This window comes from Primulina eburnea, chromosome 7 (genome assembly GCF_022965805.1).
Source record: "Primulina eburnea isolate SZY01 chromosome 7, ASM2296580v1, whole genome shotgun sequence".
Lineage (NCBI taxonomy): Eukaryota > Viridiplantae > Streptophyta > Magnoliopsida > Lamiales > Gesneriaceae > Primulina > Primulina eburnea.
In genome coordinates this window covers 20,888,651-20,902,607 of record NC_133107.1, presented here as the reverse complement: position 1 = coordinate 20,902,607, position 13,957 = coordinate 20,888,651, and the positions used below count along the sequence as shown (strand labels likewise).

General features: G+C 41.9%; 1 protein-coding gene across 1 annotated transcript in view; it reads left to right on the top strand.

The window, feature by feature from the left end:
• The first annotated feature begins 2,787 nt into the window (after nucleotides 1-2,787).
• Nucleotides 2,788-13,957, top strand: part of LOC140835776 (uncharacterized) — a 28,450-nt gene continuing 17,280 nt past the window's right edge. Inside the window, exon 1 of the mRNA XM_073201186.1 lies at nucleotides 2,788-2,806. Coding sequence (XP_073057287.1) covers nucleotides 2,788-2,806 — 19 coding nt within the window. The remainder of the gene's footprint in view (nucleotides 2,807-13,957) is intronic.

Genomic DNA, 13,957 nt, shown 5'->3' with positions numbered 1-13,957 from the left:
TCATGACATGCAAACATGAATTTCCTCTTTCCTCAACATAACATGACATAAAACCTTAAACATAATCATGATCATTTCTTTTTTCCTTTGTTGAATTCAGATCGTTAATTGTGACTTTCCTCAATCCTCAAAAGTCGATGGATCCATCTACATGTAACCACAGTACTGGGCGGCGGGGGACACCAGCAACTCTCACCGGTCAACTGGGCCCTGGCCAAGCATTATCGAATAGAAATATGATCGTCGGGGCTCTTTTTGTGGCCTTCTCCCATAAATGGGCTCCCTCTGGGGCTTTCTCCCCTCACGATATTCCCATTCTTACCTCAAACCTCATATCCTCATAACCTCATGTTCGTAATAATGGAAACCTCACCCTCACGACATCGCCATTATTAACGAACTAGTCACAATCACTTCACTTCCTTCAACGTAATTCACTCACATCACTTTATAAAAATCATGGATAACATAACATTTTTTTTTTTTGAAACCAAGCATGCAACATGGATTTTAAATGTCTTCCCTCAATCATAAATATCAAATAGACATTTAAAAATCATAATTAAATCATGAACATTTCATAAACATTTAAAAATAATCATAACACCATAAAACATCATTTCGGGCACTGCCATGACTCTTACTAATTTCCCGGTGTAAAAAGACCGTTTTACCCCTGGACTCGACATTTTACTTTTTCTACTTTTTTCTTGATTTCATGACTCTAACATGTCCCAAATAATTATTTAAGCTTACGTGAATTTTTTCATAATTTTATTTGGCTTAAATGTTAGACTTTTTCATTTATCTTTTCTTAGTTGTTTTAACAATGTTTTAATCCCGAAAAATGCCAAACTTTAATATAAAATTTCTAAATTCTAAATTTAGTCTTTTTATATTATTTTAGCCCTTATGGACCACGACTCAACCCCCGTGAGCCCTTTTTCAATTTTTCTTTATTTTAAACACCCTAATTGACACCTAAACTTCGACCCCGAACCATGTTGATCCAAAACTTGACCAACATCCTAAATTAACCTACTGGACCCTTGGACCACCAAGAAAACCAACCTAAAGCCAAAAACGAAGCCCCTCACCCCAAACCCATGCTGGCCGAGAACTCCCATAGTGACTAGGACTCTTCTTTGTGCACTTAGGGACCTAGCCGGCGCTCCCAACCTTGAACCAACTTCTAGGACACCTACCTAAGACCCTAAGGACTTGCCCTAGCCCGGCCCATGAGCCCTGGACCAAGCCCTTTCCTCCCAGGAAGCTGCGCACTTCTGCGCGCTGTTGCTGCCACTTCTCGGGTAGAGTCCTAGCATGGCTAGGACTCTTCCCCAGCCCTTACCGTGAGTCCTAGTTTGGCTAGGACTCTCCCACAGACCCATGACATGCTCTATCCAAGTCCTGGCCCAAGCCAAGATCAAGCCAAGCCTTCCCTCAAGCAACCCGATCACCCTTACCCCATGACAACAACTTTCTGGTTTTTGGTTTGTTCGCTTGCTTCTTCTTTGTTTAACCGGTTGTTGAGTGGTGTATGGGACTCAAAAACATATAAAACCTTACTTGATCTTACCCTAATCATGGCAGCCCCTTAACTAAACAATAAACATATTATTGGATTCAAAAAAATCGAGTTCATGATGTACACATGCCATATACCGAAATTTTCTGAATATTTTTCTATGAACTTCATGCATACAATAATTCAGACAATATTATGATATGATGGATGAGGAAATGAGATTTATGGTGTGCCTTTGCGTTAAATACGCTCGAATACGTGTTGACGACGAAGAACGGGACGCAAACGGTGGCTTGTTTCTTCTTGATACCTTCGAAACCCTCAAGAACTCCTTTCAATTTGTTTGTGTGTGCACAGCCGTGAGTTTAAGGGAGAGGGGTGGGGAATTTTCAGAAATAAAAACTAGGTGGCCGATTTATTGTGTGCAAATTAGACTAGGTTTTGTAATTTTTTACACTTTAAATACTAATTAAATCCCTAAGTAGGCTTTAGGCCTATTAAGCCATGAAATTAAGCCCATTAGTTAAATTAGGATTTAAATAAAATAATACCAAACTTTTTCTTTAATTAAGTATTTGAATTTATTAGCCGGGTTGCCAAAAAGCTCGTATTTTAGTTGAAAACCAACACCGATAAAATTATGCCTCGGCGTATAAAATCACCACAAAACCCTTAATTTCACAAAAATACTAAAAAGCATCGACCATCTTTTAAATAATTAAAAATAATTATTTAATAAAAATATTTTACATTTTTCAGCCCTCGGTTCCCGTTCCTCGATCGTCGCTTGAATATTCCTAAAAATACCTTTTTATGCATGATGACAATAAAATCTCATTTAGCAAATAACCAAGTATGTCACATAATTAATTAGCAATTAAAATCAATTAATTACTCATTTTTCATTATTTCCTAGATTCGCATGCAGTTGGATTACGTCGTCTAATTTTGGACCTTACATTAATAACGATACATGAAAGACATCATGTATCCCAGATAATGAAGGCGGTAAAGCGAGTCGATAGGCACGATCTCCTATCTTCTCGAGAATTTCATAAGGCCCAATGTATCGTGGAGACAGTTTCCCTTTCTTGCCAAATCTGACAACTCCTCTGAAAGGTGAAATCTTTAGAAATACTCGATCTCCTACCTCAAATACCAACGCTCTACGTCGCACATTGGCATATTTGGCATGTCTGTCTTGCGCTGCCTTTATTTTCTTTCGAATTAGCTTTACTTTGTCTGTCATATCTCTGATCATGTCAGGTCCAATTTCAGGTACTTTAGATATATCATCCCAATAGAGAGGGGATGGACACTTCTTTCCGTACAACGCTTCAAATGGTGCCATCTCAATACTCGTCTGATAGCTGTTGTTGTACGAAAATTCACAAAGTGGCAATGCATCTTGCCACTAGAACTGTCTTTTCAAATCATTATACATCTTTCTGCCACCAGGATGAATAATAAATCGACTGTTGTGCGCTTCTGACAATATCTGTCGTTTCAAATCTGAAATATTTGGCACAACCAGACGATTATTCTCATACAAGACGTTATCACGTACCTGATACTCCGATCGATGTCCAATCCTGACCATTGACACTGATTTCTGTACATTCTGATCAACTTTCTGAGCTGCCTTAATTCTTAAGATCAGCTCGGGTTCTACTTGCACCGTATAAAGTCTCAATGGTTTATAATCTGTTTCAAATGCTAATCCAGATAAACAGCAGTTTTCTATCAAATTTGAAATACCGATCGTCGACAAGGATAAAGAACATGCCTTTCGACTTAGTGCATCAGCTGCTGCATTAGATTTTCCTGGATAATATTTGATTTCACAATCAAAATCTTTAAGCAAATCAAGCCATCTTCGTTGTCTCATATTCAATTCAGACTGTGAAAACAGATATTTCAAACTCTTATGATCAGAATATATCTCAAACTTCTCCCCGTAAAGGTAGTGTCGCCATATCTTTAATACAAAGACAATGGCTGCCAATTCAAGATCATGAATTGGATAACGGGTTTCATATGGTTTAAGATGTCTTGAGGCATAAGCAATAACATGCCCTCGCTGCATCAGAACACATTCCAACCCTCTGTGAGAAGCGTCGAAATAAACCACAAAATCACCAGTACCGGATGGGATAGTCAATACCGGAGCACTGGTCAATCTCTTTTTCAGCTCCAGAAAACTGGTCTCGCATTATTCAGACCAAACAAATGGAGCATTCTTCTGAGTCAGCTAAGTAACTGGTTTAGCTATACTCGAGAAATCTTTAATGAAACGACGGTAATATCTCGCTAAACCCATGAAACTGCGAATTTCGGGCACGGACGTCGGTCTTGGCCAAGAAATCAGTGCTTCCACTTTACTGGGATCCACTGATATCCTGTCTCCGGATATAATATGACCCAGAAATACTACCTGTCTTAACCAAAACTCACATTTTGACAGTTTAGCATATAACTTCTCAGCCCTTAAAATTCGCAACACAGTTCTTAAATGCTCAGCATGCTCACTCATATTCTTTGAATAAATCAAAATATCATCGATGAAATTAATCACAAAATCATCGAGATATTTCTGAAAGATACGGTTCATCAATCCCATAAACACAGCGGGAGCATTCGTCAAACCAAATGGCATGACAATAAATTCATAGTGTCCATACCTGGTTCCGAATACTGTCTTTGAGATATCAGAATCTCTGACTCTCAGCTGATGATATCCTGATCTTAAATCAATTTTAGAATATACTGAAGAACCCTGCAACTGATCGAATAAATCATCAATACGAGGCAAAGGATATTCATTCTTTATCATTGCCTTGTTCAGTTGTCGATAGTCGATGTAGATTCTCATCGAACCGTCTTTCTTCCTTACGAACAGTACTGGAGCACCCCAAGGAGAAACACTCGGTCTGATGTACCCCTTGGCCAGTAAGTCTTCCAGCTGATTCTTCAATTCTTTCCATTCAACTGGTGCCATTCTGTACGGAGCTCTAGAGATCGGCACTGTACCTGACATCAATTCAATGCTGAAGTCTATCTCTCTAACTGGAGGTAATCCCGGGATCTCATCTGAAAAGACGTCAGCAAACTCACGTACCACTGGCAAATCAGCCAATGATGGACTCGACTTCAGTAAATCTACCGAATATACAAGGAACCCCTCTGCTCCTTTCTATAACAATCGAGTCATAGATAATACGGATATTAAAGGAATTCTTGATCTAGAACCCTTACCGTAAATTTTCCACTCTTTAGCCATATCTGGTCTGAATCTCACTATCTTGTGGAAACAATCAACAATCGCTCTGTACTTAGTCAGCATATCAATACCGATAATACAATCAAAATCGGACAACCCAAGTACGATGAATTCTAATTCAATCTCATGCCCGTCATACTGTTGTACACAATGTTTTACAGAATTTACGGATATCAAAACTGTCCCCAAAGGCAAAGAGACAGACACTACAGTAGCTAAAGACTCTACAGGCAATGCATGACTTAATGCAAATCGTTCAGAAATAAATGTATATGAAGCACCGGTATCAATCAATACATAAGCAGAGTAACCACATAAAGAACAGTTACCTGCAACAACGTCATCTGGTGCTTCCTGGGCCTGCTCCTCTGTCAAAGCGAATATTCTGGCCTGCTGTCTAGGAGGCTGGCTAACAGTCTGGCTACCTCCTGGCCTCTGCTGTGACTGAGCTGGCGCTGGCTGGAATGTGTGAACAGCAGCTGATCGTCTCTCAGTCTGTGCTGCTGATCCCGATGACTCGGTTCCATGAGATCTTTGAGAACCTCTCTGTGGACACACTTTAGCAAAGTGTCCCGGCTGTTTACAGATGTTGCAACTAGCAGTCACTCCCTGGCATTACTCAGTTGCATGTCTTCCTCCGCAAGTCCTACAATAAATTCCAGTGTAACTTTGGCTCTGTCTGGACCCACCGGAGCTGGAAGAACTGCTGCCCGATTTCTTAAATTGCTTTCCTTTGGCTTTCAAAAATTCCTTCTTCCCTCCACTGCTGCTGCCACCCTCAAATCTGGGAGGTGGTTGTTGTGGTCTCGGTGCTGGAGGCACAAATGAAGCCCTTTTCTGTCTCATCATACCGACTTCTGCTCCCTTAGCTCTGTTCAGGGCGTCAGTAAAATTATTCGGTCGCCCTGTGTTCACCAATGTGAAAATCTATGGGTTCAAGCCATTGATGAACTGGTCAGCAGTAGCTTCCTCGCTGTGAGCCACATGTGGAGCAAATTTCAACAAGGTGACGAACTTTGACACGTACTCTTCTATGTTCATCTGCCCCTACTTTAAATTGGCAAACTCCACCCCTTTGTCCTTTCGGTACGACACAAGAAAGAATCGTTGGTAAAATTCAGTTCTAAAAAACATTCGAGGTAATAGTCGTACCTCTATGCTCCAAGGCCCTCTTTATCGTAATCCACCAGTTCTTTGCTACATCGTGTAATTGGTGTCCAATCAATCGAATTCGCCGTTCATCTGTATACTCCAATGATTCAAACAGCATTTCAATATCATCAAGCCAACTCTCGCATTCCACAGCGTTCTCTGTTCCTTTCAAAGTTGGCGGATGAAATGACTGAAATCGTTTCAGTAACGTTTCCATTGGAGTCGGTGTGACATCCATTGGAGGATTTGATGTACTTCCCTGTTCTGGGATTCGTCTGGGAGGCATATCTGCTAATCAAATAGATTAGTGTAATAGCCGAGCCCGGTGTACGGTACGATTTAAGTTCCGTTTGTTATTTGGGTTATGTGATTAGATGTTTAGAGTTGTGTTTTGGGCCATAGTATTATTGGTTATTATTGTTCTTGAGGTGTTAGTTGTTGTTGGTTGTTCGTTTCAGAGTTTCGGATCGATTTTAGTTGCGTTGGTTTTGTTCATTGCCGTAGCAAGAGTGCACCCGCGCTCTTAGAGGAGTGCCCCCGCGGTGTACTGTTCATGATTTTGGTTTTGGGAGGCCGTAACATCACCGCACCCGCGGTAGTGCAAGGACCGCACCCACGGTGTGCACCGCACCCGCGGTGCTTACAGTGCCGCACCCGCGGTGTTCGTGATTCAGGATTTTTGTGGATTGGCGTGAGCTCAGCGCACCCGCGGCCCTTGTGTTGACGCACCCGCGGTCTAGGTATGGGCGAGTTTTTAAGTTACTTTTTGGAGTTGTTGGCCATACCTTATCCTTATCTTTCTCTCATTTTCGAGATTTCTCTCTTCTTCCAAGGGTTTTCTCCATTTTCTTTTGCTTCCTATCTTCGATTCGTGGATCTAGTTCGATTTTCGACTTGAGATCGAGGTTCTCCTTGGTGCTAGGAAGCTTAGGTAAGTTTTTGGTTGAGTTCTATCATGGTTTTTGGTAATGAGATGCTATAGGTTGATGTATTGGTTGGTTTAATGGATTATTTGACTTGTATTTTTGGATATAGAGTTGATTTTGGTATTATTTATGGATTATTGTTGTAGGTGGTGTACCAAGAGTATAGTTTGGAGGTGTTCTATTGGTTGTAAGTGGAATTTCATCCCTTTGCTCACATGATGTTATATGTATTGTATTTCAAAGGTTTCAAAGTGTTATTCCCTTCAATTGATCAATTGTTATGTATTGATTCCATTGATTATCTATTGGAGGCATTGTATGTCTCATTTATTGAAAAAGGGAATACAAGAGAAAAGATATAGTTTCCAAAGTGATTGTTTAAATGCTATTGAGAATTCAAATGTTTTTATTGGATTGATTGAATCATAGTCAGAGCATTGCATGCAATTAGTTGATCAACAACCATAGGCTTTTATCTCTCACAGTTATCGATTTATATCGATGGGATATTTGCAACCACAGTCAGAGATACTATTGATATCAATCCAACCAGAGAAAAGAGAAATACCATCGTATTGCTATCTATTGCTATGTTATTGCTACAGTTATTGCTACAGTATTCATGTTTCAGAGTTGATGGTATTTATGATTTCAAGTCATGTTTTACAGAGTATACTATGTATCATTGCTATGTAGAGTTCCACTTGCTGAGTTTTTTTATACTCATTTCAGTTATTTTCATGTGATGCAGATAAGAGCGACAGACCAGGACGTTGACTGTGGTCAGAGGTCATATGCATACGAAGATTGGAAGGATGATGTTTTTGTTATCATTTGGGACATGATCATATGAATGATTGTTTTGCATTTTGTATATCATTTGAATGATCATGTATTATTTTGTAAACATTTTATGAAATGTATTTTGAAACTCCTTCCATTTGAAAGAAAATTTTAAATTCCGCTGTATTTTTATCGTTACGGGTCAGGGTGTCACATTTAGTGGTATCAGAGCGGTGTTCTTCGAACCAATGCATATGACTTCGTCTACTTTCAACTGTCCGGGTATGTTTTCTTTGCATCTATTTATTCATTGTTATCTATTGATTGGTGTCTTGTGAGCAATTGTAGAGTATGCCACCTAAGAGGAAAGCAGTAGAGGGTGAGGATAGTTCTTCCTCTAGAGTTGTCGATGAGTTCGGCAAGTTGCTTAAGGAGCAGGCCAAGGTCCATAGTGAGCAGATTCAGCAGCTGCTTCGATTGCAAGGAACAGGACAGGGTAGAGGCCAAGGTAGAGTTCCAGTTGCTCAGGCTGTTGGCACTGATGCCGTCTTTTCTGCTTTCAAGAGAATGGATCCACCGGAATTCGCAGGTAGCACCGATCCTTTAGTTGTTGTCGAGTGGGTCAAGGCTTTAGAGGCGATCTTCGATCACCTCCAGTACGAGGACAAAGACAGGATCAGCTGTGCCGTTTTCATGTTGGTTAAGGCTGCCCGCATTTGGTGGAATGCGACGAAAGTTGGAGTTGATGTTGCGACATTGAAGTGGTCAGAGTTCACAGACTTGTTCTATGACAAGTATTTTCCCGACGCACTTCGAGCGAGGAAGGTTACGGAGTTCTTGGAGCTTCGACAGGGGAGCTTGGATGTTGGTGAGTATATTCTGAAGTTTGAGGAGGGTTGCTTGTTTGCTCCTTACATTGCTTCCAATGACAAAGACAAAGGCGCTCATTTCATTCGAGGCCTTAGAGCTGAGATTCGTCGTGATATCAGCATGTCCAAGGCCGTGACTTTCAAGGAGATCGTGTCCAAAGCTTTGTTGGCCGAGCAAGACGAGAAGGACATCACTAGAGAGAGGCAGGAGAGTCACCAAGCTGTTGCTCAGAGAGGCCAAGGCTCGAATCAGAGGGGCAGGGATCGTTTCAAGGGCAAGGGCAAGATGGAGTCGAGTCCTAGACCACCGTCAGTTCCAGTTGATCCCGAGAAGCCACTGTGTCCTAAGTGTGGCAAGCATCATCGAGGAGAGTGCAGATTTGGCACTCATTCTTGCTATCGTTGTGGCACGGCAGGCCACGTTGCCAGAGATTGTCCACGAGGAGCTAGCCAAGGGAAGGTGACTTTTGCAGATGATGGCCAGGGAGGAGTTCTCGCCAGCACAGGTACTTTCGCTGGTCCTTCCTTTTATTTCTTGTCTTGAGGCTGAGAAGTTGATGTGTAGAGGTTGTGATGTGTTTATGGCTTCTATTGTGGATGTGGATAGACTGATTAAGTTGAATATTGATGATATCGATGTTGTGAGGGAGTTTGCTGATGTGTTTGAGGATGATGTTCCGGGTTTGCCGCCGGATAGGGATGTTGAGTTTTCGATCGATTTAGCTCCAGGTACGGTTCCTATTTCTAAGGCTCCGTACAGGATGGCCCCTACCGAGATGAAGGAGTTGAAGGCGCAATTGCAGGATCTAGTGGACAAGGGTTTCATTCGACCGAGTTATTCGCCTTGGGGAGCTCCGGTCCTTTTTGTCAAGAAGAAGGATGGTTCTTTGCGTCTGTGTATCGACTACAGAGAGCTCAACAAAGTGACTGTCCAGAACAAGTATCCGTTGCCACGGATTGACGACCTATTTGACCAGCTCCATGGTGTCACTGTCTTTTCGAAGATTGATCTTCGGTCTGGCTACTATCAGTTGAAGGTTAGGGAGTCTGATATCCCTAAGACAGCGTTCCGGACCAGGTACGGTCACTATGAGTTTATGGTTATGTCTTTTGGTCTGACCAATGCCCCTTCAGTCTTTATGGATCTGATGAACCGTGTGTTCAAGCCTTATCTGGATAGCTTCGTCATTGTCTTTATCGACGATATCTTGATCTATTCCAAGACCAGAGAGCTTCATGCAGAGCATCTCAGAGTGGTTCTTCAGTTGTTGCGAGAGGAAAGGTTGTTTGCCAAGCTGAAGAAGTGTGAGTTTTGGCTGGATCAGATTTCTTTCCTAGGCCATGTTGTTTCGAGGGATGGCATTGCTGTTGATCCATTGAAGATAGAGGCGATTCAGAATTGGCCTATTCCTACTACTGTTTCAGAGGTACGCAGTTTCCTTGGTTTGACGGGTTATTATCGTCGTTTCATTTCAGATTTTTCCAAGATTGCCCTGCCATTGTCCAATCTGACGAGGAAGACTGTGAAGTTTGAGTGGTCCATCGATTGCCAGAGTGCATTCCAAGAGCTGAAGGATAGATTGACGACAGCTCCTGTTCTTTCATTGCCCAGTGGTTCTGAGGATTTTGTTGTCTATACCGATGCGTCGAAGAGAGGCCTTGGTGCAGTGCTGATGCAGCGAGGTAAGGTCATTGCCTATGCTTCTCGCCAGTTGAAGGATTACGAGAGGAATTATCCGACGCACGATTTGGAGCTAGCAGCTGTGGTTTTCGCCCTGAAGATTTGGAGACATTACTTGTATGGCGAAAAGTGTGAGATCTTCACAGACCACAAGAGTTTGAAGTATCTGTACTCTCAGAAAGAGCTCAATATGCGACAGAGGAGGTGGTTAGAGCTTGTCAAAGATTATGATGTGACTATCAGTTACCACCCAGGGAAGGCGAACGTTGTGGCAGATGCGTTGAGTCGCAAATCGAGTGCTTCTTTGAGTTCTTTGATTCAGAGGCCATTGTTGATGGATTTGCAGCGAGAGGATATTTCTTTGGTAGTTCCGGGAACCATTGCTCGCCTTTCAGCGTTGGTCATTCGGACTACTTTGACGGACATGATCCGTAGAGAGCAGGCGACTGATTTGCAGTTGTCAGAGTTGAGAGCTAGAGCTGAAGAGAGGGGTAACTCAGAGTTTGGTTCGAATGGTGATGGTTTGGTGACTTTCAGAGGCCGTATTTGTGTTCCTATTGGCGATGATATTCGACGAGACATTCTGACAGAGGCTCATACCGCGCCATATTCTATTCATCCAGGCAGTACGAAGATGTATCAAGTTCTTCGTCGACTCTACTGGTGGCCAGGTATGAAGAAAGATATTGCTTTGTTTATTTCTCAGTGCCTTACTTGTCAGCAGGTGAAGATTGAGCATCAGAGACCTGCTGGGACATTGCTATCTTTGCCGATTCCTCAGTGGAAGTGGGAGCACATTACGATGGATTTCGTGACTGGTCTTCCCAGAGTGCAGAAAGGTTATAATTCCATTTGGGTCATTGTTGATCGGTTGACCAAGTCAGCGCACTTTCTCCCAGTCAAGACGACGTACTCCATGAATCAGTATGCCGAGAATTATATTGCAGAGATTGTTAGACTTCATGGTGTCCCTGTGTCGATCGTGTCTGATCGTGATCCTAGATTTACCTCCGAGTTTTGGAAGAGTATGCACAGAGCTATGGGATCACGGTTAGCATTCAGTACAGTTTATCACCCTCAGAGCGACGGTCAGTCAGAGAGAGTCATTCAGATTCTTGAGGATATGCTCAGAGCTTGTACTATTGATTATTCTGGTAGCTGGGATTCTAAATTGCCACTTGTGGAGTTCACGTACAACAATAGCTACCAGGCGACGATTGGCATGGTACCGTATGAGGAACTTTATGGTAGGAAGTGCAGATCGCCCTTGTATTGGGATGAGGTTGGTGAGAGGAAGATGTTGGGACCAGAGTTGGTCCAGCAGACGGCCAATGTTGTTGCTGTGATCAGAGAGAGGATGAAGACTGCGCAATCGAGACAGAAGAGCTATGCAGATGTTCGTCGTAGGCCTTTGCAGTTCGAGGTTGGCGATCACGTGTTTCTGAAGATTGCACCTCTCAAGGGTGTGATGAGATTTGGCAAGAAGGGCAAGTTGAGTCCGAGGTTTATTGGTCCATTTGAGATTTTGGACAGAGTTGGTGATCGAGCCTACAGATTAGCCCTACCGCCTGATCTTGACAGAGTTCACAATGTGTTTCACGTATCGATGCTCAGGAAGTATGTTGCGAATCCTTCCCATGTTCTTCACCACGAACCATTGGACTTGACGCCGAGTTTGACGTACCAAGAGATTCCGATTCAGATTCTGGATCGCACAGTTAGAGTTTTGAGGAACAAAGAGATCGGCATTGTTAAAGTCCTTTGGAGGAACCATTTGATCGAAGAGGCTACGTGGGAACCAGAGGATGGGATGAGAGAGAAGTATCCTGAGTTGTTCGTGCAGTGACGTCAATTTCGCGGACGAAATTCCTCTAAGGAGGGGAGATTGTAATAGCCGAGCCCGGTGTACGGTACTATTTAAGTTCCGTTTGTTATTTGGGTTAAGTGATTAGATGTTTAGAGTTGTGTTTTGGGCCATAGTATTATTGGTTATTATTGTTCTTGAGGTGTTAGTTGTTGTTGGTTGTTCGTTTCAGAGTTTCGGATCGATTTTAGTTGCGCTGGTTTTGTTCATTGCCGTAGCAAGAGTGCACCCGCGCTCTTAGAGGAGTGCCCCCGCGGTGTACTGTTCATGATTTTGGTTTGGGAGGCCGTAGCATCACCGCACCCGCGGTAGTGCAAGGACCGCACCCGCGGTGTTCACCGCACCCGCGGTGCTTACAGTGCCGCACCCGCGGTGTTCGTGGTTCAGGATTTTTGTGGATTGCCGTGAGCTCAGCGCACCCGCGGCCCTTGTGTTGACGCACCCGCGGTCTAGGTATGGACGAATTTTTAAGTTACTTTTTGGAGTTGTTGGCCATACCTTATCCTTATCTTTCCCTCATTTTCGAGATTTCTCTCTTCTTCCAAGGGTTTTCTCCATTTTCTTTTGCTTCCTATCTTCGATTCGTGGATCTAGTTCGATTTTCGACTTGAGATCGAGGTTCTCCTTGGTGCTAGGAAGCTTAGGTAAGTTTTTGGTTGAGTTCTATCATGGTTTTTGGTAATGAGATGCTATAGGTTGATGTATTGGTTGGTTTAATGGATTATTTGACTTGTATTTTTGGATATAGAGTTGATTTTGGTATTATTTATGGATTATTGTTGTAGGTGGTGTACCAAGAGTATAGTTTGGAGGTGTTCTATTGGTTGTAAGTGGAATTTCATCCCTTTGCTCACATGATGTTATATGTATTTTATTTCAAAGGTTTCAAAGTGTTATTCCCTTCAATTGATCAATTGTTATGTATTGATTCCATTGATTATCTATTGGAGGCATTGTATGTCTCATTTATTGAAAAGGGAATACAAGAGAAAAGATATAGTTTCCAAAGTGATTGTTTAAATGCTATTGAGAATTCATATGTTTTTATTGGATTGATTGAATCATAGTCAGAGCATTGCATGCAATTAGTTGATCAACAACCATAGGCTTTTATCCCTCACAGTTATCGATTTATATCGATGGGATATTTGCAACCACAGTCAGAGATACTATTGATATCAATCCAACCAGAGAAAAGAGAAATACCATCGTATTGCTATCTATTGCTATGTTATTGCTACATTTATTGCTACAGTATTCATGTTTCAGAGTTGATGGTATTTATGATTTCAAGTCATGTTTTACAGAGTATACTATGTATCATTGCTATGTAGAGTTCCACTTGCTGAGTTTTTTTATACTCATTTCAGTTATTTTCATGTGATGCAGATAAGAGCGACAAACCAGGACGTTGACTGTGGTCAGAGGTCATATGCATACGAGATTGGAAGGATGATGTTTTTGTTATCATTTGGGACATGATCATATGAATGATTGTTTTGCATTTTGTATATCATTTGAATGATCATGTATTTATTTTGTAAACATTTTATGAAATGTATTTTGAAACTCCTTCCATTTGAAAGAAAATTTTAAATTCCGCTGTATTTTTATCGTTACGGGTCAGGGTGTCACAATTAGTAACAAATACAACAATTCTCTTTCAATCCTCCTCTGAACATCTTACTGCTGATCTAGAATCGGTGCTGATCCAGTCTCCATAAAACATATTACTATATCAAATCAGATAAGCAAGTAACATGTATTAAAGCAATAAGACATGCTAGCATTCAAAAGCAGGAAAGAAAACCTCAATCTACCCTGCTCACTAGCCTCTTCTATCTTCATCTAAAGGATCAATCGCTCCGATACCA